The 24,957-nt window shown below is 35.2% G+C and overlaps 1 protein-coding gene across 1 annotated transcript in view; it reads left to right on the top strand.

The window, feature by feature from the left end:
* Positions 1-24,957, top strand: part of LOC150107016 (cell adhesion molecule Dscam1-like) — a 754,963-nt gene that overhangs the window by 201,219 nt on the left and 528,787 nt on the right. The window contains exons 6-7 of the mRNA XM_090393540.1: positions 14,115-14,232; positions 14,451-14,626. Of these exons, the coding sequence (XP_090249666.1) occupies positions 14,115-14,232; positions 14,451-14,626 (294 nt within the window). The remainder of the gene's footprint in view (positions 1-14,114; positions 14,233-14,450; positions 14,627-24,957) is intronic.

Consider the following 24,957-nt stretch of genomic DNA (forward strand, 5'->3'; position numbering starts at 1 on the left):
GTATGAAGCTTTTTTAACAACCTTTGTATATGCACCCTTAGCTATAGATTGTACTAACTACCTTTCATGAAAATTATCGAGGAAACGTATTAGTACTAATCATGTCCCATCTCCAAGGAATCAAAGGACTGATTAAGGAAGGGTATTCTACTCTACTACACACATGCAACCCATCGTTTCCACTGCTTATTTAATCCTCGAAGTATACACAATGCCATCTACCATCAACCACCAATAGTATTGCTGTGTGTAATTTGCGTGTGTTCTCTTGGCCATTTTGTCAGTATGTGGTATGGAAAAAAAAAACAAAAACGAGTTTCTTGGAGAAGGAAAACCCTGTATATGAGATGGACTAACCGAGTGGTGTAGCTAGAGCTTTTGCCGCCAGGGGCAGTCCCTGAGTTTGCAGCCCCTCTCAATACACACCAAAAATACTACAAAAAGTCAAAACGACGTTTAGGGAAAGAAATTAAAACACTATGTTTATTTTTGAAGTAAAACTTTAATTTCAACATTCTAAAATGTTATTTTTCTTGCTTTTCTGTTAGCAAAATCGTCGATGACATTGGCGAAGTCTATTTCATAGTAGGTGATTCTTAATCAATTTTATTTAGAAAAACTCCTCTCACAACTAGCAACACTTACAGCAGTTGTGAGGAAAATTCGCAGTAGTATTTACAATCTTTGGAAATGAGTTCTCGAGACTGTATTTTAGAATTAACTGCAAAAGTTCAAAAATGTTCAAAGTGCCGCCCGGGGCGGACAGCCCCTTCCGCCCCCCCCCCCTCTAGCTACGCCTCTGGGCTAACCCCATCTTCAATTGGAAAAAAATCCCATATAAAGAGTCTCTTCTAATAAGTTAATTAACACTTAGACCGTAGACAAACATTTCGTACAAAGAACTAATCACAAAAATTACAAGAAAAATTTCAGCTAACGAAACTATATCAAGAATCGTAACTTTCGGATAAAGTGAGATCTCAAGGCTATCTTGGAGACATTCTAAACATGTCAAAAATATTTGCAAAAGAATGAAAGAAAGAGACAAAATCTGGCAGTCCACTTCCTAGTATCAGAAGTGCTTACAATTTTGGCTTTATACGACTTGCATTATACCAGGGAAGTACGAAGTAGCAAACTCAGTAAAACACGTCCTCTTTTCTTCTCGGGATATTGTGCTGCCATCTGGTATCGATAATGAAAACTTTGCGTTAGTTTCATCCATCTGAACAAAATATGGAATGAACAATTCTTCATATATCATCCTTAACCTTAACGGTGTACATATCAGAAATTCAATGATGATGATGATGATGATTAACGATTCTGAAACGCTTTAGAGATTTTATCCTGCTGTGTTTCATAAAAGATATGTTGTTAGTCGGTTGTTTAGTTGTTTTTTCATCTTCAAATGTATCTTCAAAACAATATTTAAGAACAAATATTTCAACAAAACATTTACTGAATATTTTTTGTTAATTAAATTAAAAACGTTTCTTAGAAATGTTTTTAATTTAAAATATTTAACATACATACAAGAATCTGGGTATAAAGGAATAATAGAAAGCGCATTGGCTTTCCTTATACAATCGTTTGTAAGATTCTGAAAGAGCTTCTTGTTTTCAACACAGAATTTGGCATTCTGTGAAATTACTCGTAACAACATGAATTTACATCTATTAATTTTCGTAGTCCCTTTTGTCTGTTTTTTCGGGATTCAGTTTACAACAGAACGCTGAAGAAACAAATATACAGAGCGCTAACTACATCAGTCACACACAGGCTAAAAAATAGCTACCTGTAAAACAGCAACCTTCGTATTAGCAAATGACAAACGTGATCGCTTCTTTCTGATCTCGCTAACTTGCTGATTCCTACCTCATTCTGCTTTAAGATGTGCCTTGTTTCATAAGCGAGGATCACGTGTGGTGGAGTATGAGACCTTGGGTTATTGTTGCACGGTATGGATGAACGATCCATTTCCGATCCTTCTGCATGCAAACTTCCGGATGTACTTAATGTGATGTAAGGGATTTTGGTTTGTTGCCAAATAGGGTTATGCTCAGTGGTGAACTATGGAAATTTTAACAAAGGGCTCGCATCGTCGAGCAAAAAAAAAAAAAAAAAAAAAAAAGAAGTCGTATTTCACACAAAAACGTTTATTAATACAGCTTGTGTACAAATGCCAATCAAAAAGTATGAGGGGACAATCAACCTGTAAAATGCTATAATTTTTAAACAAATCTTTCATGATCTAAACGTGAAATATTTGCACACAATCATCTGTGTTAATTTATCTTACATAAGAAAACATTTTTTTACTATCAAAATATAACAAGAATAAAATCTTTTATAATCGCACATATGATATAGTCCTCATTTTTTATAAACAAAATAAATTTCTTTTGTTTGCGATAGAAGTTTTTATGACGAATAATCTATAAATAATAAATAAATATTATCTAAATACAATAATATTGAAGCACGTTATATTTCTCTTTGTTTTTATACTTCAAGTGATAATCAACGGTACCAATCAAGGGGCATTATTTTATAATCCTATTTATTTATATGCGATTACCAAAAGTGAATTCTTATTTGTGAAATGGTAGTAACAGTAACTATAATATTTTATTTAATCAAATCACGTTGTTAGGTTTACCGTATGAGTTTGTCGCTTCATATATTTCAAAAGATTATGGTTTTTTTTCTTTTTTTTTTTTTTGAAAAAATAAAAACGTAAACAAGAAGAACAAGGGGCTCTCAAATTTGAGAAAAATTTAACAAAGGGCTAAGGCGAGCCCCTTATAGCTCACCACTTGAACTTATGCTTCTCTCAAGTTATGTGGAAGGCTAAACCTTTTCCCCGTTTATATGATTCCTTCTTCTGAACATATCTGATATGTTCATCCATTCACTTTTCTCCCGTGCAACTCGTGTGGCCTACTTAACAAATTCTGTAAGCAGAGTATATTGTGTAAACTCCTTACCCTTTTAATGGCTTCTATGACTGAAGAATTCTTTGGATAGTTTATTTAGTGGGATAAAGACAACTGTTGTTTTCAAGAACAGAACTAATCAGCGGGTGGCTTTTTATTTCATTTTATCTATGTAAGGTAAAGTGACAGCACTTCTGCGGCTATGATTTCATCGAATAATGGATGAGTTGCTCTTTACTAGTCCAATATATTAATAATTATTTATGGCCATTTTAATTACTGTATTCATTTCTTCAAGATGATGAAATGCATATAGCATAAGTATAATGATTATGGAGATTAATACTTCCAGAAACTTACTATTGTCTCCCATTTAAAATATGCAACAGTATAAGGAGATAATCTGTTTAAATAGGATCTAAATTCCACATCTTTTCATTATATTTCGGCCATCAACATATTAGATACCATTCTTTGCTGTTGTTTTTCTTTTTGGTATTTTCCCTTCGATATTTTCCTCCTAAGGCCTGTCTTTGAAAGGATTCGATGTGAAAGGATACGTAAATCTAATCTTGAAGGATCAGATTTGCGAAACTATTAGATTTTAATAAATTGATATTGTGCTGCGATACACTATATTGAATAATTCCCTGTAAACACGATTTCATGCCTCAATAAACTTTTAAATGATTTCTAAACAACAAAAAATCTAAGACAAAGTATTGAGCTTAAAGTTACGAATATTTTAAAAACCATCGTCTTGAAAATTTTGAAGATTACGTTAGGAATAACATTTTGCATTGCATACATTAAAATATGATTAGTTTATAAAACTCTACGACTGCAACGAATGTTATTTGTCTATGATGCACAACACTGTTTTTAAAATTAAAATCCAGTGATATTCTACCATTTCATCAATTATTATACAGTAAATAAAATAGAAAACTTAAAGGTATCTAAATAAACATCATAATTTGGATGTTTGCAAAAATTTAAAATAATGGGTCTTTGATTATGATATTATTAAAATATTACAGATATTTTCTTTTAGATTTTTATTGCATTTAAACTGATTAATTAAACGAAATCAATCTTCTCCAACGCCTTTAAACTTATCAATCCATACTTATTTTAGGTCATAAATATCGGAGAAACATTTGTAATTTAGTGCTGCCATCTATTATCGATAATGCTAAACTATTAATCATCCTCCCTCAAGAAATCCATAGCTTAGAAAACCTTAATTATGTATTTTTCTATACATTACTTGATGATTTTGTAGCAGTTTGCTGCAGCTTAAATATGCAAATACATTAAATGTAATTTACACAGAAGAAACATTATCCAAGAGAAGTTGGAAAGCTATACATTAATTATAACACCAATACTTTGTTTGATAATATATTGTAAATGCATTAAATGATTATTATTATTATTATTATTATTATTATTATTATTATTATTATTATTATTATTATTATTATTATTACGTGACATTTAGAATGGGTACAAGAACTCCTAGCGGGAAGACACTCTACTCTACACCGTCCACCTCTACCTAAATCCTCCATCTACTTACAACGCCATCTATCGCCCACTAATATTATTTTTGAATGTAAATTACGTTTTTTTCTCTGTTCGAGTGGCCTGTATGTGAGAGGAAAGTCCCATTTTTCGGAAGGGAGTACTATCTCTGAATGAGATCTGCTAACTGCCCTTCGTTTGAAAAAAAAAACAAAAAAAAAACATATATATAAATAAAAACATATAAAGATTCCTCTGGTCGTGACCAGAATTGAAATGGCAGAAACCAATCGGTGATGCTATGTATACGGCTCTCACATTTTGTAAAAAAATTGAAATAAATTATTTTTCATTTTCTAAAAGGTTTGTGTAGCTCAGTGGAAATGTCATTTGCATCCTGTGAGCTAGCCCACCCAAAGATAGGCTTAAGTTCTAGTCTATTCGCCGAGTGGAGGAACTTTTTTCTAAGCCTTTCTTCAACCGGTTCCTGAGTTAGTCGATCTCCGGCGCGGATCTTTAATAAGACCTTCCCCCCCATGCATTTTAAAAGCTTGAAAAAATTTCTACGTTTGGTCTCTAGAGCAGGCTTCAGGGATTTTCTAATGCTTCTTTATCCCCTTGGAACCTGGGAGATCAAATCTGAGTACAATAGTCCACTCACAGTATTCATGTGGATAACTTATAAACTTTTCCTTAGATGGGAGTCATTTAAAAATATAGAGAATTATAGATTAAGTTTATTTCTTTCTTCCTTACTTTTTTAAGGAAGCCTGTGTAGCTCAGTGGAAGTGGCGCAAGGTCGCTCGAAGTTTGACTTAAGTTCAAGTCTAGTCGCCGACTGGAGAAACATTTTCTAAGCCTTTCTTCGACCGGTTCCCGAGTTAGTCGGTCTCTGGCACAGGAAAGTGGGTTTTTCATCCCGTAAACTCAAGAAAATGGACCGTAGTACCCACATTATTTCAGACAGTGACATATCTTGTTAGGGTTAGGTACCAAGAGATGGCAGCACTTGTTTGCCAGCCTCTTCATCGGTGGCTGCTATAATTAGTGATAGACATGGGCCAGCTATCTCTGATTTGCTACCAGTGGAGATTGAACTGCCCACTCAGTCTCCAAAAGCTAGATAGGGTATAAAGGCCTCGCCTGCTCCCTATAAGGGAATAAAAGGCGTTAGCTGTTTTCAGTTTTGTTTCTTTATTTTTTTTTTAATTTTCGTATACATGCAATATTTCTGCATTATAAAGAACTGGTCATCTGTAGGATAAGAATCCTTTAAAACTACACATGGAAAATTTTATACATTCCATTTGCAGTGCTGTTTCTGAATATTGCAATTCAGCAAGTATTCCGTAGTGGACTTTTTAGAGCACTGGTAGTCACCTATATCTGAAAGCTTTCCTTGGCCCCTATTTAGAGCTATTCCATTACAGTGACTATAAGACGATACTGTTTATGATGCTGTATTGGGTAACATTTCAATAGAAGGTTATGGGGGTTTGTGGCGTTTATTATAATTATAATGCTAATACACTGGGACTTTATATCACAGGGTCACATGCCTCTCTGTTGATTCTGAATTTAGGTGTTTTTATTTTAATCCTTTGTGCACATTAATAGCAAGATCGCATGTCTCTTAAGAAATCGACGAGGAACAATATCGCAATTTTTTTTAAGTAAATCAATGAAATAAATAAAGTCATTTCGTTTATTCACCATTGGCTGTAGGTGAAACAATTTATCCCTAATTTCTGGAAATCGGTAGGCACACACCCCTTTCAACTATTATGGAAATATTATTTCCATAATATTGGAAATAATATTATGTCCAATATTATGGAAATATGTCATGTCATATAATATTATTTGACATAATGGAATTATATCAAATAATATTAATTAACTGAGATGTCCATTAATTAATTGAGATGTCCAATCTTAATTAAGAAGCAAGTTAATGGCCTTTTGAACCTATCAGTCTACAGGAAGCCTACGAATACAGGACGTTATCTACATTTCAGCTCCTCACACATTTCTTACAAACTCAGCATAGTACACATACTAAAGAAAAGAGCTGTCCACATTACAACAGATGAAAAGGACCTCCAAGATGAATTAACATTGATATCTAATAACCTCGCCTTGAATGGCTACCCACGAAGACTCGTCAACAAAATCCCTTTCTCTGAGCCATCACAAAGAGAACGAGAAGACACTCACTATATTACAACAATCGCATTTCCGTATGTGTGCAGTATCTCTAACAAGCTCGCTAATCTCCTCAAACCACACAAAATAAGCGTGACATTCAAACCTATAGAAACAATTTGTAAACTACTACGATCTCCAAAAAATACCCATCCTTTCTATAAGTATGCTGGAGTCTATAATATCCCATGCTTGTGTGGTTCAAGTTACATCGGCCAGACTTTGAGAAGCATCGAGATTAGGCAGAAGGAACATATTGGTTATGTTAAAAATAACAGATAAGATATATCAGGCCTGTCATCACATTTCTCCACAACAAACCATATCATTGAGTTGGACAAAAGTTTACCCCTTACATAGAGAAAGACGACCCCTCTCTCTTGATGTTTAAAAAAGAAGCCACAGTTGCACGCACTACAGATAACCTTAACAGGAACCATGGTTTAATACTTCCAGAGATATGGAAAACCCTAATTAGATCTCGGAACACACAAGAAATGAACTTTAATGCTAACTATAGTACGTTCCTTTAGAACTATAGAACTAGTAAATCATGTACACGCGATATGCGTATTATTCACGCTCAATGCTATTTCAGTTTGTAAACTAGAATTTTTAGAATTTACAGTTAAGATCTATTTTGTGATATGTTTTAACCTCAGTGCTTGTACCCTGACGTTGCCAACAGCTTAAGTTTGGTGAAACTAGTCGGTATTAAAATACTTATCGGTTACACTTGATCAAAAGACATGCTACTGTTTTCCTGAGTTTTCTCTGGAGGAAAAACTCGCTTGCCCGTGCCAGAGATCGACTAACTCGGGAACCGGGCGAAGAAAGGCTTAGAAAAACAAGCCCTCCAGGCAGCGACTAGGCTTGAACTTAAGTCTGATTTCGAGTGACCAAGCATAGAGGACGCAAGCACCACTTCCACTGAACTATACAGGCCTTCTATATATTTTGTATTCCTTGGGAAATATATCAGAGGAAGACTGTTCCACAGTACAGCAGTAGCAGGAATGAAGGAGGAGGAAAAGAAACTTATTCTGTAGGTTTCAAGGTGTATTGTGAAAGGATGTTGGGTGGCAGCTGTACGTGTTCCAATGGGCTTAGTACTGAGCATGGAAATTATTGATGCTATTTCAGATGAACATTTGCATTGGAAATATTTATAGATTACACAAACTGCAGAGACCAAACGTCTGTGTGAAAGTGAAGGGAATGAGTTGGTAAGAGATGGGTCATTTATCAATCTAATTGCTCTCGCGTCTTAAAATTACCACTTAGTGCAACTGAAAGAAAGACGGTACGTTGTATCCCCTTCGACTGATAAAGTGCTGAGTTCGATTCTCGTCTTCTGGAGAGAAATGTTCATATTGGCTGTCTCAGTTGAAAGTGCGTTAGCTGATCTCATACAAAAGTGGCAAGTTTGTTCCTCCAGAAACTTTTTTTTTCATCCCATGTACAGAAAATTGGCCATGAGAACACACAAAATTTATAGACAGTGTTTATTTTTGGAGTTGTGGGCAGTTGACTGTGCTGTGTCGTGGTCGTGGTGTCAGGTAATTGAAGGATTAAGTGAGGGAGGAAGTGGGCTGTAGTGTGCTCTTCCCCGATGAATCCTTGGAAGTGTCACGTAATAATAATAATGAAAAACACAATCACTATCATCTACACCCGTGCGGATTTGAACCCACAGCCAGAGCCCGAGCTGCCATTTAGGCAAACCCCTAGGGGGAAGGCATGAAGGAGCGCAAAACTTCACGCTATGTTTTATTCATACTTTACTAAAATATAAAAATTAAATAGTGATATATGATTTAGGTATCGATTATTTTTCCTTATCCCTCACACATCACACTATTTTAATATTTAACGCTTGGTTCTTTTTTGTTCCTTACCTAAATGATTTGATCTTACCTCTATTTAAAATTCAGGATAAATATTTTAAAACGTTAACATTTTAAAATATTAAATTTCGGTATTTTATAACTTTTTTTTTTGTAAATGAATTATAACAGAGAATTTTTAAATTAATTAAAAAAAGAAAATAAAAAAGCCCTATTAATTTAACCTGAAAGACAATTTCATTTTGTTTAATGTTAGTTTATGAAATAAGGCGCACTTGTAAACTTTGCTTAGGGCGCAAAATAACCTGGCACCGACAGTACCCGCAGCCTGTTCGTTGAAGAGCAAAAACGCACTGCGAATCAAATATGTTGTAAAAAAAAAAAAAAAGAGTCCCCAACATTTTTCTTCTTCAAGTGTCATCCCCTAGAAGGAGGTTGGCAACTGTGTCACGGAACTTTTTTCTTTCTTTTACTGCTCTGGAACATTTATGGTAATTTGAGCCAGTCCAATTCTTAATATCTTCAAACCACATTCTTCAAACCTGTGGTTTGAAGATATTTTGCCTTCTAATATGAATTTCTGTTTCCCTTCTAATATTAATTTCTGAATGCCTTCTTGTCTAGTTAGATGCTCAAAATATTTTTAAGTTTTCGTTCTTTAATTATTTTCATTAATGTTCTTTTCATTTTTGCTTTCTTCAAAACATCTTCGTTTTTCATTTTCTCTGTCCATGATATTTTCAACATTCTTCTGATAGTCCACATTTCGAAAGCGTCTATTTTTTTTTTTTTTTGCTTCTTTATTTAGAGACCAAGTTTCACTGTTGTGGAGAAGGCTTGACCAGATATAGCATTCCTCAACATTAGAGGGCGCTAAAAGAGGATGTTAGGTTCTCGCTCTTATGATCATTAAAATTTTTAATTATTTTTTTACCACTTGTTTCTAAGTGCTTTTCTACTGACAAGTTTGAGCTCTGTTTATGCTGGTATGAAATCCAGCGAAATATTAGTAACTAAATAAATATATTATTTATTTTATTCTTGTGGAGTCGTTTTCATCACAAGTAAACCTAAGATGAATCATTTAGGACGCTAAGAAATTTTATAAAAGAATTTCAACTGAAGGTGAGTTATCTGGTCTCACAGGAAAGCGAAAGTTTATCTTGCCGCAAAGTATGTATACTGGCTAGAAGATTTCACACAATTACCTTATATAATGCTCTTGCGTCAGCTGTAATTGGTCGTTAGTCCAAACTACAACTTTAGGTGAATAGCAGCCTTACCAGTTCCGTTTGTGGTAAAGAATTACGCGAGTCATTATTTTTGCTGCATTATACAACTCGAAACGCATTTTATTCTTAACCCAGTGCCGCATTAATGCCAACTGATGCCCTGAGCACAGCCCAACAATGGTGTCCTCTCTTTCCGCTCTTCCATTGCTTAACTGACACATTCAGACCCAATAAGTGCTGAAGGTGAAATAAAATTGAAAATTCCGTCTTTTTCCAGGCCAAACTATATTAAATAAAAACTTTTTGTTTTTTGTGCAATATAAGTAAATTATTTACTTATAACTAGGACAACAGAAAAAAAATGTAAATTTTCAACCGTTTTCATTTCTTAATAAAATTGTTATAAGGGAAAAAATGCAAATACAAAAATGTATTGAAAACTATTTTTAATCATCCTCTCAAAGGCAAAATAAGATCTGATATTATCTGAACTCTAGATCTATGCCCAACACTTAGTCTTTAGTCACTTACATACCACAGAAAACATTGTTTTAACAATTCAGATTAAACTTGATAAGGATAATTTAAAAAAAAAAAGATTAAAGTCATCAGTGAAAGAGTTGAGAGTTAAAGGCATGGCAGCCAGAGAAAAAAAGCTCTGTGGTGCCCTAAGCACGTGCTTGTTTTGTTTGATGATTAATCCAGTGCTGCCGTAACTATTACCAGAAGAAATATGTAATTTCTTCTGTGTGTGTAATTTTCATCTTTTAATGGGAGAGCACTTTTCTGCTGATTGCAGGTCTGAAGCAGCTTGAAATTTCATCAACTTTTATGTTTCAATAATATCACCCCTTCTCCTACCTGCCAAGCTCCGAACATTCCCTCAATCTGTCCTCTTTTTGCACGTGTTCATTCTTATATTCCAAACTTCTAATCACTGCACATATTCTTCATCTCATTTTTCATTCTAAGCAACTTGTTTATCAAATCTTGCATCCTGTGAATCTATCTCTCTCTCTCTTTGCAGTGTTGCTATATAAACTAAATAGACTATAGAAATAAAATAAACTACATAATATAACATATTAAACACTATAAAGGTTGCTATATAATATATAAAGGTTGCTAAATAAATTAAATTATAGGAAGGAATGTGAACTATCATTAGATTGGTTAATAGTTAAGATTATAGCTATATTACCAAATAAGGTGGTGACTATAACAGTTACACAGGAATAAGTTTAAGAAATACAGGTTACAAAATATATAGTAAAATTATGGACAAATTCCTTAAAAATACTGCAGATGCTTTACTGTCAGAACAACAAAGCAGTTTCAGACAAGAAAGATCATTTATAGATAATGTCTTAAAATGAATTAAATTCTTGCATGCTGTTCAGATGAGCACACATGAATTAGATTTGTCAGACGTTTGTGAATTTTAACAATATTGAGATCCTTCATAATATCTTAATTTTTATAAATTAAAGATACCAAGAAATTGTATTCTTGGTTTAATACTTTATCCAAGCATAAGCAAACAAAGTTTGAATGTGAAATAACTTCACAATTGTGTAACTCATATAGAGGCCACAACTTCACATCACTTGCCTTAGCATCCCTTAATGCAAAAGCACATATAAAAGCACATATCCTTATAGGCATGTATAATGCTATGCAATTATGGAAAGGGTCACTACCCAAACCAGTTTCGACCTTTATTGAGGTGAAAAGTAAAGGAGTGCTTATCATAGGACTAGAGTAGTTAGTATAGGGTTGCAAGAGAGCCTAATAGTATTAGAAGAAAGAAAAGACAGATAGATAGCATGAGAGATAGAGAAAAGGCCTCGGCTCTTTTATATGATCATATAGCCAAAGGTTGTCAGTTTTCCTTTTTCACCAATCTCACATAGATGAACAACCAAAAGACCAATTGAAACTAAAGCACAAAGATGACTGATACTCAGGTGGGTAGCCTTATTTGAATTAACTGCTTTGAGTTGGCCTTCTCTCCCTGGGATTGCTCTCCAGTCATTCCTGCAATTGACTATAAGACCACATTGAATCAAGAGGATGGAACTATTTAAAAATTCTCTCATATATATTTTTATATGATCATATAGCCAAAGGTTGTCAGTTTTCCTTTTTCACCAATCTCACATAGATGAACAACCAAAAGACCAATTGAAACTAAAGCACAAAGATGACTGATACTCAGGTGGGTAGCCTTATTTGAATTAACTGCTTGGAGTTGGCCTTCTCTCCCTGGGATTGCTCTCCAGTCATCCCTGCAATTGACTATAAGACCACATTGAATCAAGAGGATGGAACTATTTAAAAATTCTCTCATAGCAAGAATAGACAGAAGTTTATCTCCTCCCTGGTGATTATTGTATAATGTGGGTGGTAAACACCAAGTAGTCAAAAATTTGATATTTCCTAGAATGCGTCTTTCTAAATACAAAAATTGTCTGACTGAACAATAAAATTTCCACAATACAATATTATAAAGCATTTGGTTCATATTGCTGATTTTCAAATCCATGTTTTTTTCTAACCTTCCATAAATGGTATTTTAATTCATTAATTATAAAAATCAAAATTCTCTTCCCATTGCTGACAAGTGATGGGTATTGCAAAAAAATAACCTGTTCTGTTGTAAGTGATGGATTGCCCAACACATTACATAATCTGTTACAAATACGCAGGGCAAGCCTGATATAACCACAAGAAAGAACATATCTTAAAACCCTTTAACTCCCACATTTCATCAAATTGTAAATTAGGATATATAAGAAGACATGTCAGAGGTTTTGAAGAAATTTGAAGACAAAGAGGTGTGGACCGTCTCAAATTTTTTTTGTGCTGCAATAAAAGTCCACAACTGAAATTCACCAAACTTTGTGCAAGATTTTAGGAGATTGCACCCCACCATATCCAACAATTGTCACATGGGTGGCCAAGTTTAAAACTGGGGAAGACCTTCCACAGCAATCACACCTGAAAACATCATGCAGTACATACCATAATCCTTGATGATAGAAGAATACTAGCCCAAAACGTTGCAAAGATTCTGGGGATATCCAGGGAATGAGTTGGAAGTCATTATCCACAAAGTCTGGACATGCAGAAGCTTTCAGCAAAGTGGGTCTCCCAAATGTTTGAATGCCAAAAGAGAAAATGTGTGCTGTCATCTCAAGTGATTTTGGGTCATTTTGAGAAATCAGGTGCACATTTTGGGATCGTATTGTGACAGATGAAGCAGTGGTTCATCATTATGACCCAGAGACCAAACAACAGTCAATGGAGTGAAGACACAAAGGTTCTTCATGGCCAAAGAAGTTCTGAACCCAGCAGGGAAGGTTCTTGCCATTGTCTTTTGGGATATAAATGGTGTAATCCTTACCAAGTACCTCAGAAAAAAGTTGAAACAGTTACAGCAGCAGTTTATTCAACAGCTCTGAAGGAGGTGCAGAAGGAAAAAGCTGCAGGAAACTGAACAGATGCATGTTGTTTTTGCAGGACAATGCACCTGCTCACACTGCTCATGAAACCCAACAAACAATATACAACTTAGACTTTCAATGTCTGCCTCACCTGCCCTGTTTGCCTGAACTGGCCCTATCTGACTATTTCCTATTCCCAAATTTAAAGAAATACTTTGAAAAGGAACAAAATTTACCACAGATGATGATGAAGTCATATCTGCAAGTGAGGACTGGTTTGTGCAACAAGAGAAAGATATTTTTCTGAGAGGATTGCAAATTATGCAGCAGCATTATAACAAGTGTATAACACTTTGTGGGGAATATGTAGAATAATGTGTAAGTTACATGGTTCTACCTCAATTCCTTCATGGTAATTATCACAACTCCTCAGCACACCCTCGTATATTATACTTAATAACAAATCATATTCTTGTTTTAATCTTTTGCTCAAGTGTAAGCAGACAAAGTTTGTGTGTGAAGTAAATTCATGACAGTGTACTTGAATACAGAGGTTGTTGACTTCACATCAATTGTCTCGGTATTGCATAATGCAAACAACACTTCATTTGTGCCCATAAAGATGCCTAGTTGAACCAAGGCTAAATATTAGCATAATAATTTATCGACTAAATAAATTTAGTTAGTATTTATTACCTGTAGATGTGCATTTATTCTATTAAACATCAACATGAGTGATAATCGACATTAAGTATTCATAGCAGATTAGGATGGATAATGAATAAATGTTTCCATTCAGTACTATTATTGACCAATATTACAGTTAATTTGTTTAAAAATGTTTAGCACTGTTTCAGACATAGTAGTGCAGGGTTATTATTATATAAGAGTGACCAGATTGTGATTATTATTTATTAGAACCACATGGAAATTCAGCTCCCAAGATCTCTCAGAGTCACTCAACTATCTCAGCAAAAGAAGGTGAAACAGTGGAACTGGCATGTGCTGCTCATGCTTTTCCAGTTCCTGTGTATAAGTAAGTTTATATTACAACTTTTTATCGGCATGCTATCATTTCCTTTCAGCTGTAGCCATTATATATTTGATGTTTTTCAAATATAGGATCAAATTGAATCCAATATAGAACATTCTAATGAATAAAACCGAAAATTTCTAGTAGGCTATTGCAGAAATAAATTTCCAGTCTAAAAAGCAATGTTTGTCTTCATTAAAATTATGTTATTTCTCTCCCAGATGGTTTAAAGAAGAGGAAGGCCAACTAATTCCTGTACCAACTGATAATCGAATAACTCAACTAGATGGAACCTTGGTGATTCAGTATGTTGTGGTGCAGGATGGAGGAAGATATGTTTGTAGTGTGAACAATTCTGTTGGAGAGGAAAAAAGCAGAACTACATTAATTGTGACAGGTAAGTGTAATATAGAACTCCTACCATATAGTATCTCACAGAAGATTTCCTGGCCTACATTATGTACCTCTGGATTCATTCTATGGAATGGTTTAGAGAAACGTGCCATGGCACTTGACATTTCCAAGGCTTTTACTAGGGTCTGGCATCAAGGACTTTTCAACAAATTGCCATCATATGACCTGCCTTTTTTCTTGTGTGATTGGATTGCCAGTTTTCTCTTAGATCAATCGGCATGTATAATGGTGGATGTTGTTCTCTCTTCAGATTTTCCTGTTAATACTGGTGTCCTTCAAGGCTCTGTTATTTCACCTACCCTCTTCCTGATTTATATAAATGACATGCTCTCATTGACTGCAAACCTTATTCATAGCATGATAGCATTCTTTACTCATATGACAAGCCTTGCATGCTCAAATATATCAAGCTCCAAGATCACCCTGATCTTCACATTATTGATTTGGGTGTAAACAACCTAATCAACTTTTTTTTTTTTACTTACTCCATTTTTACATTTCTCCATTTACTTTTGATAATACTCAGCTCAATAGTCAAGACCAAACTCTCTTCTCAGACTGACTCTTACTCAAAACCTTTCCTGGCGTAATCATATCACTTATATAGCATCATCTCTTGTCTTCTCTTCTGAACAATTACTTATTCTGTATAAATCCCAAATTTAGTCAACCTTGGAGTACTTCTCTCATGTTTGGGGGGTGGTGTACCTAAGAACTTCATAATAATTCTTGATGCTGTTCAGAAAAGGACAGTTCTGTTGATTAATGACACACTCCTACAGACTCTCTTCAGCCACTTTGTTATAGAGCAGTTTCTGCATTGTGTCTCTTCTACAGATATTTCTATGAACACTGTTCAGCAGAACTAGAATCTGTTATTGCATTCCCATTTCTGACAGATATACAGGAACTTGAACAACAGCTGCTCACTATCCCTTTACAATTCAGCGTATACTCATTGAACTTGCTACTCCCACTCATCTTTCATTCCATCCACCTCAATTCAGCAGAATAGCTTCCTCCATGAAGCATTTCCAAAGGATTACAACCTGCAGAAGGTCAAGAAGAATATCAGCAGATCACTCTCTTCTCCTGATTCCTGCCCACACATGGCATAATATATATATATATGACTAAGAATTTATGAGGCAGAACACTGGAATAAGATACTAATATTTATTTTAATTGGCAACACAATGTTTCATCCTAATGGCACAGGATTTCTTCATTTGTAAGCATACAAACTAGTAAACTAGTCAACAAAACAGTAAGGACTAACAAAGGTGACAACTGTTGTGCAGTTATAGAAGAGACTGATGTTATTTTAAAATATTTCTAATTGTTCGGAATGTTGTGCATGTTTATGCATTCATGTGTACATTAGCTAATGAAAGCTAAGATGTACTCAGACAAGTTAATACTTAGGTTTTAACATCTAAACATCCTAAACATCTAAATACTTAATATTTAGATGTTTAGGATTTAATGCCATTTCCAAAGACTCCCAGATTTCTCTCTCTGTTGTATCACAACAATGGTGCAATAGTTTCAATTTATCTCTAAAACTTGATGTCTCATTTGCAAAGCCTCTTGTGGATCAGCTATGACAAAGCTGAGGCTTCACTCCTGTGGTATTTAATATCTCGAACATGTTCTTTAATACGTTGTTCAGATGATTTTTTTGTCTGCCCATAGTAAGATGATTGACAATCAGTATTGAAGTGGACTCTTTGAGGTTTTGTGGATCAGAGTAGTGATCTCATCTTGATAAAGGGGATAAATACTGCTTTGATTTTATATTTCTGAAGTATTTTTGCTAGTTTTATGGAAATAGAGCTAACATATGGAAGCATGATGAATCCTCTGTTTTCTTCTTCACGAGAAATTTCTTTGGTCTTATTTTGGTTGAGAAGTCTGGAGATGATGTGGTCATTATAGCCATTTTGAAGGAAAGTATTTCTTAAATGTTGTAGTTATTTAGCTAGTTTATCCTTGTCAGTGATGAGTTGGTGGGCACTTGCTCCTAGTGTGGAAATAACCCAATTTTTGAGGTCTATAATGATGGGAAGAGGCATGTAGATATTTGTCGGTATGTGTAAACTTTCGAAATATAGAGACTTAATTTACCTGGTTCCTTAGTTAGTAGAAGGTCCAGAAATGGGAGTCCATTAGATTCTAATTCATAGGAGAATTTAATGTTAGGGTGTTGACGATTCAGATAGTTATGAAAAAGCAGAAGCGAAGTTAGTCCTTGGTTCCAAACTAAGAATATATCTTCAACATACCTTTTCCATAATTTTGGTTCATGATGGTATTCTTCTAGGACCTGTTTTCAAATGTTTCCATATAAAGATTTGTTAAAACAAACTAGAAAAGTGGACTACACCAGAGTGTTGTTTTTATATTCTATTTTTATATTTGAAATCTTTAGATGAAAAACAATGGTTGAGGAGTGCCATAACCTTCTTAGAAACCTTCTTGTAGCAATATATGTAGATCATCAGTAGAAACATTGGTAAACAGATTAACTACATCAAACATCATAATCATCAAATTCTTGCTATGTACCCTCAAGAGGTGTATATGATATGATAGTACTACATGAAAAATTTACATCATTACTAACTTCCTATATACAATTTTTCTCCAAATCAGTCTGTTACCTGTAACGACTCAAACATTATCAGATCTTATATTTCCATCTCCTAAGGCACTTTTTACCATATCAATCCACTTATATCTTGGTCTTCCTCTGTGTCTTTTTCCTGCCAACTTGGCAGAGAATACTTCTTTTGCTAATTTTTCCTCTCCCATTCTATTTAAGTGACCACACCACATGAGATTTGCTCTGGTAATGCATTCCGAGATGCTAACAATGTCAAGTTCTTTCCTAATATCCTCATTTTTAATATGATATTGCCATTGATGCTATCTGTTCATGTCCCTAATCTTTCTCAGGACTCTCATATCTGTGGTCTCTAGTCTTTGGTCAAGTGTTTTACTTCTGATCCAGCTCTCAGATCTATCAGTTAAAATTGGTTTGAACACTGTCTGGTATGCAGTTAATTTACTGTTTTCACTAATTTCTCTCTTATTCCATATAAATTTATTCAATTGACTTCCTATCATACCAGCTTTATTGATTATGTTGTCTATTTCCATATTCAATTTACCATCTTCACTAAAATTCGTGCCTGAGTAGCTGAAATGTTTTACTTGTTCTATAGATTCTCCATTCACAAGGCAGTTGATATTTTCAGTGCTTCTGCCTGTTTTCATTGTCTTTGTCTTGTTATTGTTGATGTTCATACCATATCTATTAAACCAGTTATTCAATTTAGTCAGGGAATCTTGCAGACTTGTAGCAGATTTATTTAGAAGTATAACATCGTCCACATAAAGCAAAGAGCTGACATTAACATCTCCAATTTTGATATCAGGTTTAATACCACTTTGATTCATAATATGATCCATATACATAATGAATAACAGAGGGGATAATGTATGTCCTTGTCTGACAACAGATTTAACATTAAACAATCTACTTCCTTCAATTCCAACTGCTGACTTACAACTCAAATAAAGACTATCTATTGCTTGATATAATGCCTCATTGACACCATATAACTGTAGAGTTTTGAATAGCCTCTCTCTTGGCACCTTGTCATATACCTTTTCCAGATCTACAAAACTTAAATACAGATCTTTGTTATATTCCCATGATTTCTCAACTATACAAAATCTTCATTACCTTCGTTATGTGAAGGAGAGGCTGTGGCTCTTCTGGTGTAACTTTTTTTTTTTTTTTTTTTTGATGAACATGTCCAATGTGTTTTGCTTATTCCTCTTTTTTTCATCATAAATTTGTTTATAGCAAGCAAATGCATCACATACTTTTGTTTCTACTAATAAGTAGCGTTCAACATTGGGATCCATGTCTTCAGTCATTTTGAAAACATCACTAACTGCCGAGAACGTTTCTGCAAGACCCTTTACCGTGAATTGTTTAACTACCTCTTCTTACTTCTCTTTTCCCCCTCTTCCTTTTTTCGTTCTTCTGCTGCTGCAACATGTTGTTCCTCCAGTTTGACCAATTATTTGTTGGTCAACTATTCAGTGGCACTTTCTATGAGTTGAACTATGTCGTCATCATTCACTTTGAGATTCAGATTGTTTGCTAGGCCCACTATTTCTTCCCTCAATTTAAAAGGTCTTCATTTTTTTTCAAAACTTGCGAAAAAAAACTTTTTAATGTCTTTTTCCATATGCCACTCATACATTGAGAGGTTACTTCATCCTAAGCCACAGCAATATTTTTAATAGCATGATAAATATTGAATGCTTTCCAGAATTACACGACAGTCTGATAATTTCCTTCAGTGGCAGAAATGACTTGTGAAAAAGCTCTCTGTAGATAATAGCCTTAAACACTGCAAGAACTCCCTGATTCATTAGTTGGATCAATGAAGTAGTGCTTGGAGGGAGAAACATGACCTTGATCTTGGGGTGAAGATCATCGATGTAAGGCGGATGACTTAGAGCATTATCTAAAATTAATGTGTGGTGAAAGTGACCATGAGGTGATTACCTGGGTAGAGCTCAGGAGACAGCTTGCAGATGTAGCATGGAATGAGGAGTTAGCTGGAAAAGAGATCAATGCAGCTTGGGGGATTTTCAAAAACTATTTAGTAGATGCAATGTCTAAATGTATACCATGGGTGAGAAGGTTAAATAAGGTAGGTGTGAGATGGATGAATAAAGAGATTAAGCATGCAATACAGAAAAAAAAGGCATTGTGGAGACAGCATAAGAGAAGTGGAAGTAACCAATTTCATGAGGTCTACAAAGACCAGGCAAGGAGGGTGACTTGGTTGGTGAGAGTAGCTAAAGAGAGGTATGAACAGCAGTTAGCTAATGAAGCCAAAAAGAATCCTAGGGAGTTCTTTTGATATGTAGCCAGCAAAAGAAAGAATGATTATGGAAGGATGACATTGATTGGAGGAAATGGTATAAAGACAGCTGTTGCAGAATGTGTTGTGGAGATACTTAATGAGCAATTCATAAAGATCTTTCAATCTTGTGAATGTGACTTCATGGAGAGATTAAGAGCAGTTGATGATGGGGAGGAGAGACTGACTGTAAGTGAGCAAGAGGTGTTTGGGGAGTTGAGTAAACTAGATGTAAATAAGGCTGTGGGACTTGATAATATATCACCACGTATTCCGAAGGAGTGTGCTAGAGAGTTGACACCTGCCTTGACATATTTTTTTAATACGAGTCTTGCACTTGGTCAAGTTCCTAAAGAGTGGAAGGAGGGCAAGATTGTGCCACTTCATAAAGGAGGTGATCGAACTCAAGCATCAAACTATAGGCCTATCTGTGTGTCAGGTGTTGTGGTTAAGTTGTTGGAGAAGCTTGTGAGAACTAGGATCCAGAGTTGGGTTGACAACAATGGTATAATTTTTGATGGACAGCATGGATTTGCTAAAGGGAGGTCATGTTTTAGTAATCTACTTACTTATTACAATAAAGTGACTGCTTCCTTGGACAGAGGAGAAGGATACACAGTAATATACTTGGATTTCGCAAAAGCTTTTGATAGAGTACCTCATGATAAGTTGACAGTCAAACTAGAGCAGATGGGGTTGGATATTAGATTAGTGCATTGGATTGGAGACTGGCTATCTGATAGGTATCAACAAGTTGTGTATGGGGGTGCAATATCCAGAAAAAGGAAAGTCACTAGTGGAGTGCCTCAGGGGTCTGTTTTAGGGCCATTACTATTTAACTTATATATTAATGATATTGGTGAAGATTTGGATGGAGATATTCAGTTGTTTGCAGATGATGCAAAGTTGGGACGAACCATAAAGAGTAGTGAAGATGTTGTGGCCTTGCAAGAAGACTTGAATAAATTGAGTGATTGGGCAAGCAAATGGGGATGTGAGTTCAATGTTGCAAAATGTAAGGTTTTAAAATTTGGAAAACAAAGATGGGATGCAGAATTTATGCTTGGTGAGAATATATTGTTGGAAGTAGAGGAGATAAGAGATCTGGGGGTGATAGTGGATAAGGATCTAAAATTTAGGGGACACATCGCCAAAATTGTGAAGACGGCACAAAGACTTCTGGGAATGATGCGGAGGACACTGACATGTAGAAGTAGGGAGATACTTGTTCCAATGTATAAGGCTTTGATTAGGCCACACTTGGACTATTGTGCCCAGATTTGGTCACCGGGTTTTCAGAAGGATGAAGAGATGTTGGAAAGGGTCCAAAGGCGAATGACTAAGGTAGTTTCTGACCTCTGGAATGTTGAGTATGAGGAAAGATTGAGAAGATGTAATTTGCAGAGTCTCGTGGAGAGAAGGAAGAGGGGAGATATGATAGAGACCTACAAGTTGGTAAGGGGTTGTTATAGGATCAATGGTGGAGAAGTTCTACAGAGAATAGTGGGAGATCAGGGGAGAACCAGAGGTCATCCCTGGAAACTGTATAAGGAGGGTGTGAGTAAGGGAGTGAGAGGCAGGTTTTTTTCGTGCAGAGTTGTGAGTGATTGGAATGCCCTGCCTGAGAGCGTGGTGTCTGCAAGTAGTTTGAATGTGTTTAAGACACGGTATGATGAGATGTGTGTGTAAGATAAAAGGACCTCCTAGATGAGTCTTTGACTCCATGAGGTCTTGTTTTAATAATAATAATAATAAAATTTTAAATTTTACATTTTCTTTCACACATTAGTTTTCTATTTCACTTGCATAACACTTGATTAAGGCATCCTTAAACAATTTTTGAGCCATCCATGACTTCTTATTGCTCAGATAATGAACTGAAAGAGCATTCCTCCTATTATTTTTGAAGGTTCATGGATTCTCACTGTGGATTCTCATATCACAAATGGTTTCAGTTTATATCTAGCCACCTTACCCCTAACAGAAACATAATAAGAGCTTTAAGCTCTAATCAGGTCTTTAAGAGCTTTGAAACCAGGCATAGATTTTAGCTTTTTACGGATGAATGTCTACTCTGGAATTTTTTTCCAAAACAAAGAGGTCTCATCCATATTAAATATTTGCTGTGGCAAATAATTTTGCTCCGTAATAATTTTATCCAATTTCTCCACAAACTCCTTGGTAGCCTTCTCATCGGCACTTGCAGATTCACCATACATTTTCACATTATGCAAGGCAAAACGCTGCTTGAATATCATAAACCAACCCGAAGAAGTGTTGAATTCTTAGATATAATCAGGCCCAGCATTCTTCTTCAACATGTTGGAGAGACTTAGTGCTTTAGTAGTTATGGTCCTAGTGATAAGGGGATATGCGCCTTTGGTTCAGGTCCTCTATCTATGATGCAAGTAGCTTTTCGATATCACCCATAGGATCTTGTTGTTTCATCACTATCATTGATTTAAGGGAAGCAGATCTTTTCACAGCCTCTCGATTTTTATCTTATTTTTAAAATGGTCGTCACTGTAGAATGAGACCATCCGAAGTCATGTGTGATCACATTGAATCAGCTTCATGTTGCCTTATAACTGGAAACTTTGTTTCAAGATGAAATGCTCACCTCGTTTTCTGTCATTCTTAACTAGGTTTTTTGATCAGGCATGTAGGGTCCATGTTGCAGAAAATATCATGAAATATTTAACAATAAATACAGAAATAACCTATTTCTCAAATACAAAATCAACAGAGGAACTGTTAAAGACATGTGCCGATTGCTGAGGAAGGTTGCTGAATGCTCTTGCCACTGCGCATGATGCATTGTTGCTAAATAGAAACCTTTTTACTATACATTCACTTGTGTCTTATTCTAAAGTATAGTCAAAAATGTTATTTATTCCCTTATGGGATCATGGACATATCTGCGAACGGACGTAACCCGAGCGGATGGAAGTCGAGGGATGACTATATATATATATATATATGTTACGGTTAAAGTGATAAATCCGGTTAATAATTACCGGTCAAAGTGAATAATTTACGAAAATTAATCATTTTAAAGTGAATAATTCCTAGAGGAGTCTGGTAAATGTAATAAAAACATGTTTATAGGTTTTATATATATGTTTTCATTCTCAATAGACATTATAACAGCTTAGGTTAGGTTAGTTTATAATGAAAAAAGTAAGGAAAGTACTTCTTTTGCACTCAGTGAAATCAGAAATCATTATAATCTAACCTAACATTTATCAGTTGGAAATCATTATAAACTAACCTAACCTAACCAGGGCCGGCCTTCCCTATAAAGGGGCCCGGGTGCAAGAAACCTTTTGGGACCCTAAAATATTTTTTAAAGGTAAAAATTAAAGGATTCGAAATAAACATATTGTAAAACTTCTTACCTGCAAATGATTTTGGCACAGGAAAACAAAAAAAAAAAAAAAAAAACGCATTCGAAATATAATACGTTTCCGCAAATGTGTACTGACTGTGCCCACTCGGTCATGAGGGTACATTGGGTGCATTGCACCCAATGCACCCCCGAGATGGCCAGCCCTGAACCTAACCTAACCTTCATCGGTGGGAAATCATTATAAACTAACTTAACCTAACCTGTATTGGTTAGGTTAGTTTAGGTTAGGTTAAGTTAGTTTATAATTAAAAAAAAGTAAGGAAAGTACTTCCTTTGCACTCAATGAAATCAGAAATCACTATAAACTAACCTAACCTAAGCTGTTATAATTTCTATTGAGAATGAAAACCTATATATAAAACCTATAAACATGTTTTTATTACATTTCCCAGACTCCTCTAGAAATTATTCACTTGAACCGGTTAAAGTGATTAATTTTAATTATTCACTTTAACCGGTAATTATTAATAATAACCGGATTTATCACTTTAACTGTAACATGTGTGTGTGTGTGTGTGTATCCAACCTTCAGTTAATCAACCCTAGAATTGATCACTTTGTCAGTCACCATGTAACTGCACCTTCAGTTATCTAACCAACAAATGACTTTCCTGCTGTATCTGGATGATTGAGGGATTGCTGTGCCTATGTTTAGAATGACTTACAATTGTAACTTTCAAAATCAAGCTCTGGAAAGTAAGCATTTCACTTTCTACTTCCATAGGAATCCGATTGCAAAATTTCACTTATTATTTTTATTATATTATCACTTATTATATTATTATTTGACCTCCAGAGTCAAATAATCATCGAAGGAGGGCATGTGCTCTACTACTCTCTACTATTCAATCCATCAACTGACCACAACTACACCAATGCCATCTACTGCCAACCATCACCACTAGTATTTCCACAGACACTCAGAAACATCCATGCCCACAGTGGGATTCAAACTCGTAGCCTTTTGGCTGGAGAGCAGATACGCTAACCACTCGGCCAGCCCAGCTTACACTTGTATCTATATGTAGTCTTTTTCTATCATTTCTCCTTTCATCTCCTCAATCTATTCCTCAAACTCTGAACACCACACTTCTTCAATCTGTCCTGATATGTGCAATTTTGCAGGCCAGTTATCATCTTGGTTACTTGTGGCTGAATCTTTTCAGTATTGTTGCAGAAGTCCAAATGTCATTTCATCCAATCTTTATAAATTGGGAGAATAGCTACCCTTTTCTTTTATGTTAGTGTTCTCTTCAACTAATATTATTTTTTCTGGGCATCTCCATAGTGTTGAAAACTTGTTGCATAAGACCCATACTTACCATTATTCATGCATTACCTATTGTATTTCTCTTTAAATCATTCAACAGTGAAGCACTCATAACCTCTTCTGGCAACCCATTCCAACTATTCACTATCCTTAAGCCAAAATGATCTGTTGCAGTGTTGGTCACTTGCCTCTCATTACTCTCTACCACTTCCTCATTCCCAAGGAATCCAGGCAACCCGATCTGCATGCAGTAGTCCAGATGTCACCTTATTAAAGCCTTATAAAGGAGAATAATAACTTCCTTATCCCTGATTTTCACTGCATTTTTCAAATTCCAAGTAATCTGATGTGCTATTTGGGCCATCTTTGCATATTCACAGTTGCTTCCAAATCCTTGTCCATAATGATCCTCAAATCCCTAGTCTACAGTCACATTCAAATTGCTTATTAGTGGAACTCAATTGCAGGAAACTGATCTCATCAGTTTCCTGCAGTCCACTTCTATCACAGTTTTGATCTTTTCATCCTAAAGTGCAAGTCCTTACACTGAACTGGTATCCACTATCCTTTACTCCTACTGCCAGTAAATATAAATTAAGGGTCAAAGCTGTATAACTGAGAGGGGACCTCCACATAGCCTTTAAAGGAATGCGGACAACCGACCAGGGCTTCTGACCTAATGTCCA

The sequence above is a fragment of the Typopeltis vanoorti genome, chromosome 5, assembly GCF_054136105.1.
Source record: "Typopeltis vanoorti isolate ZY-2024b chromosome 5, IOZ_Tvanoo_1.0, whole genome shotgun sequence".
In the NCBI taxonomy this organism is placed as follows: Eukaryota; Metazoa; Arthropoda; class Arachnida; order Uropygi; family Thelyphonidae; genus Typopeltis; species Typopeltis vanoorti.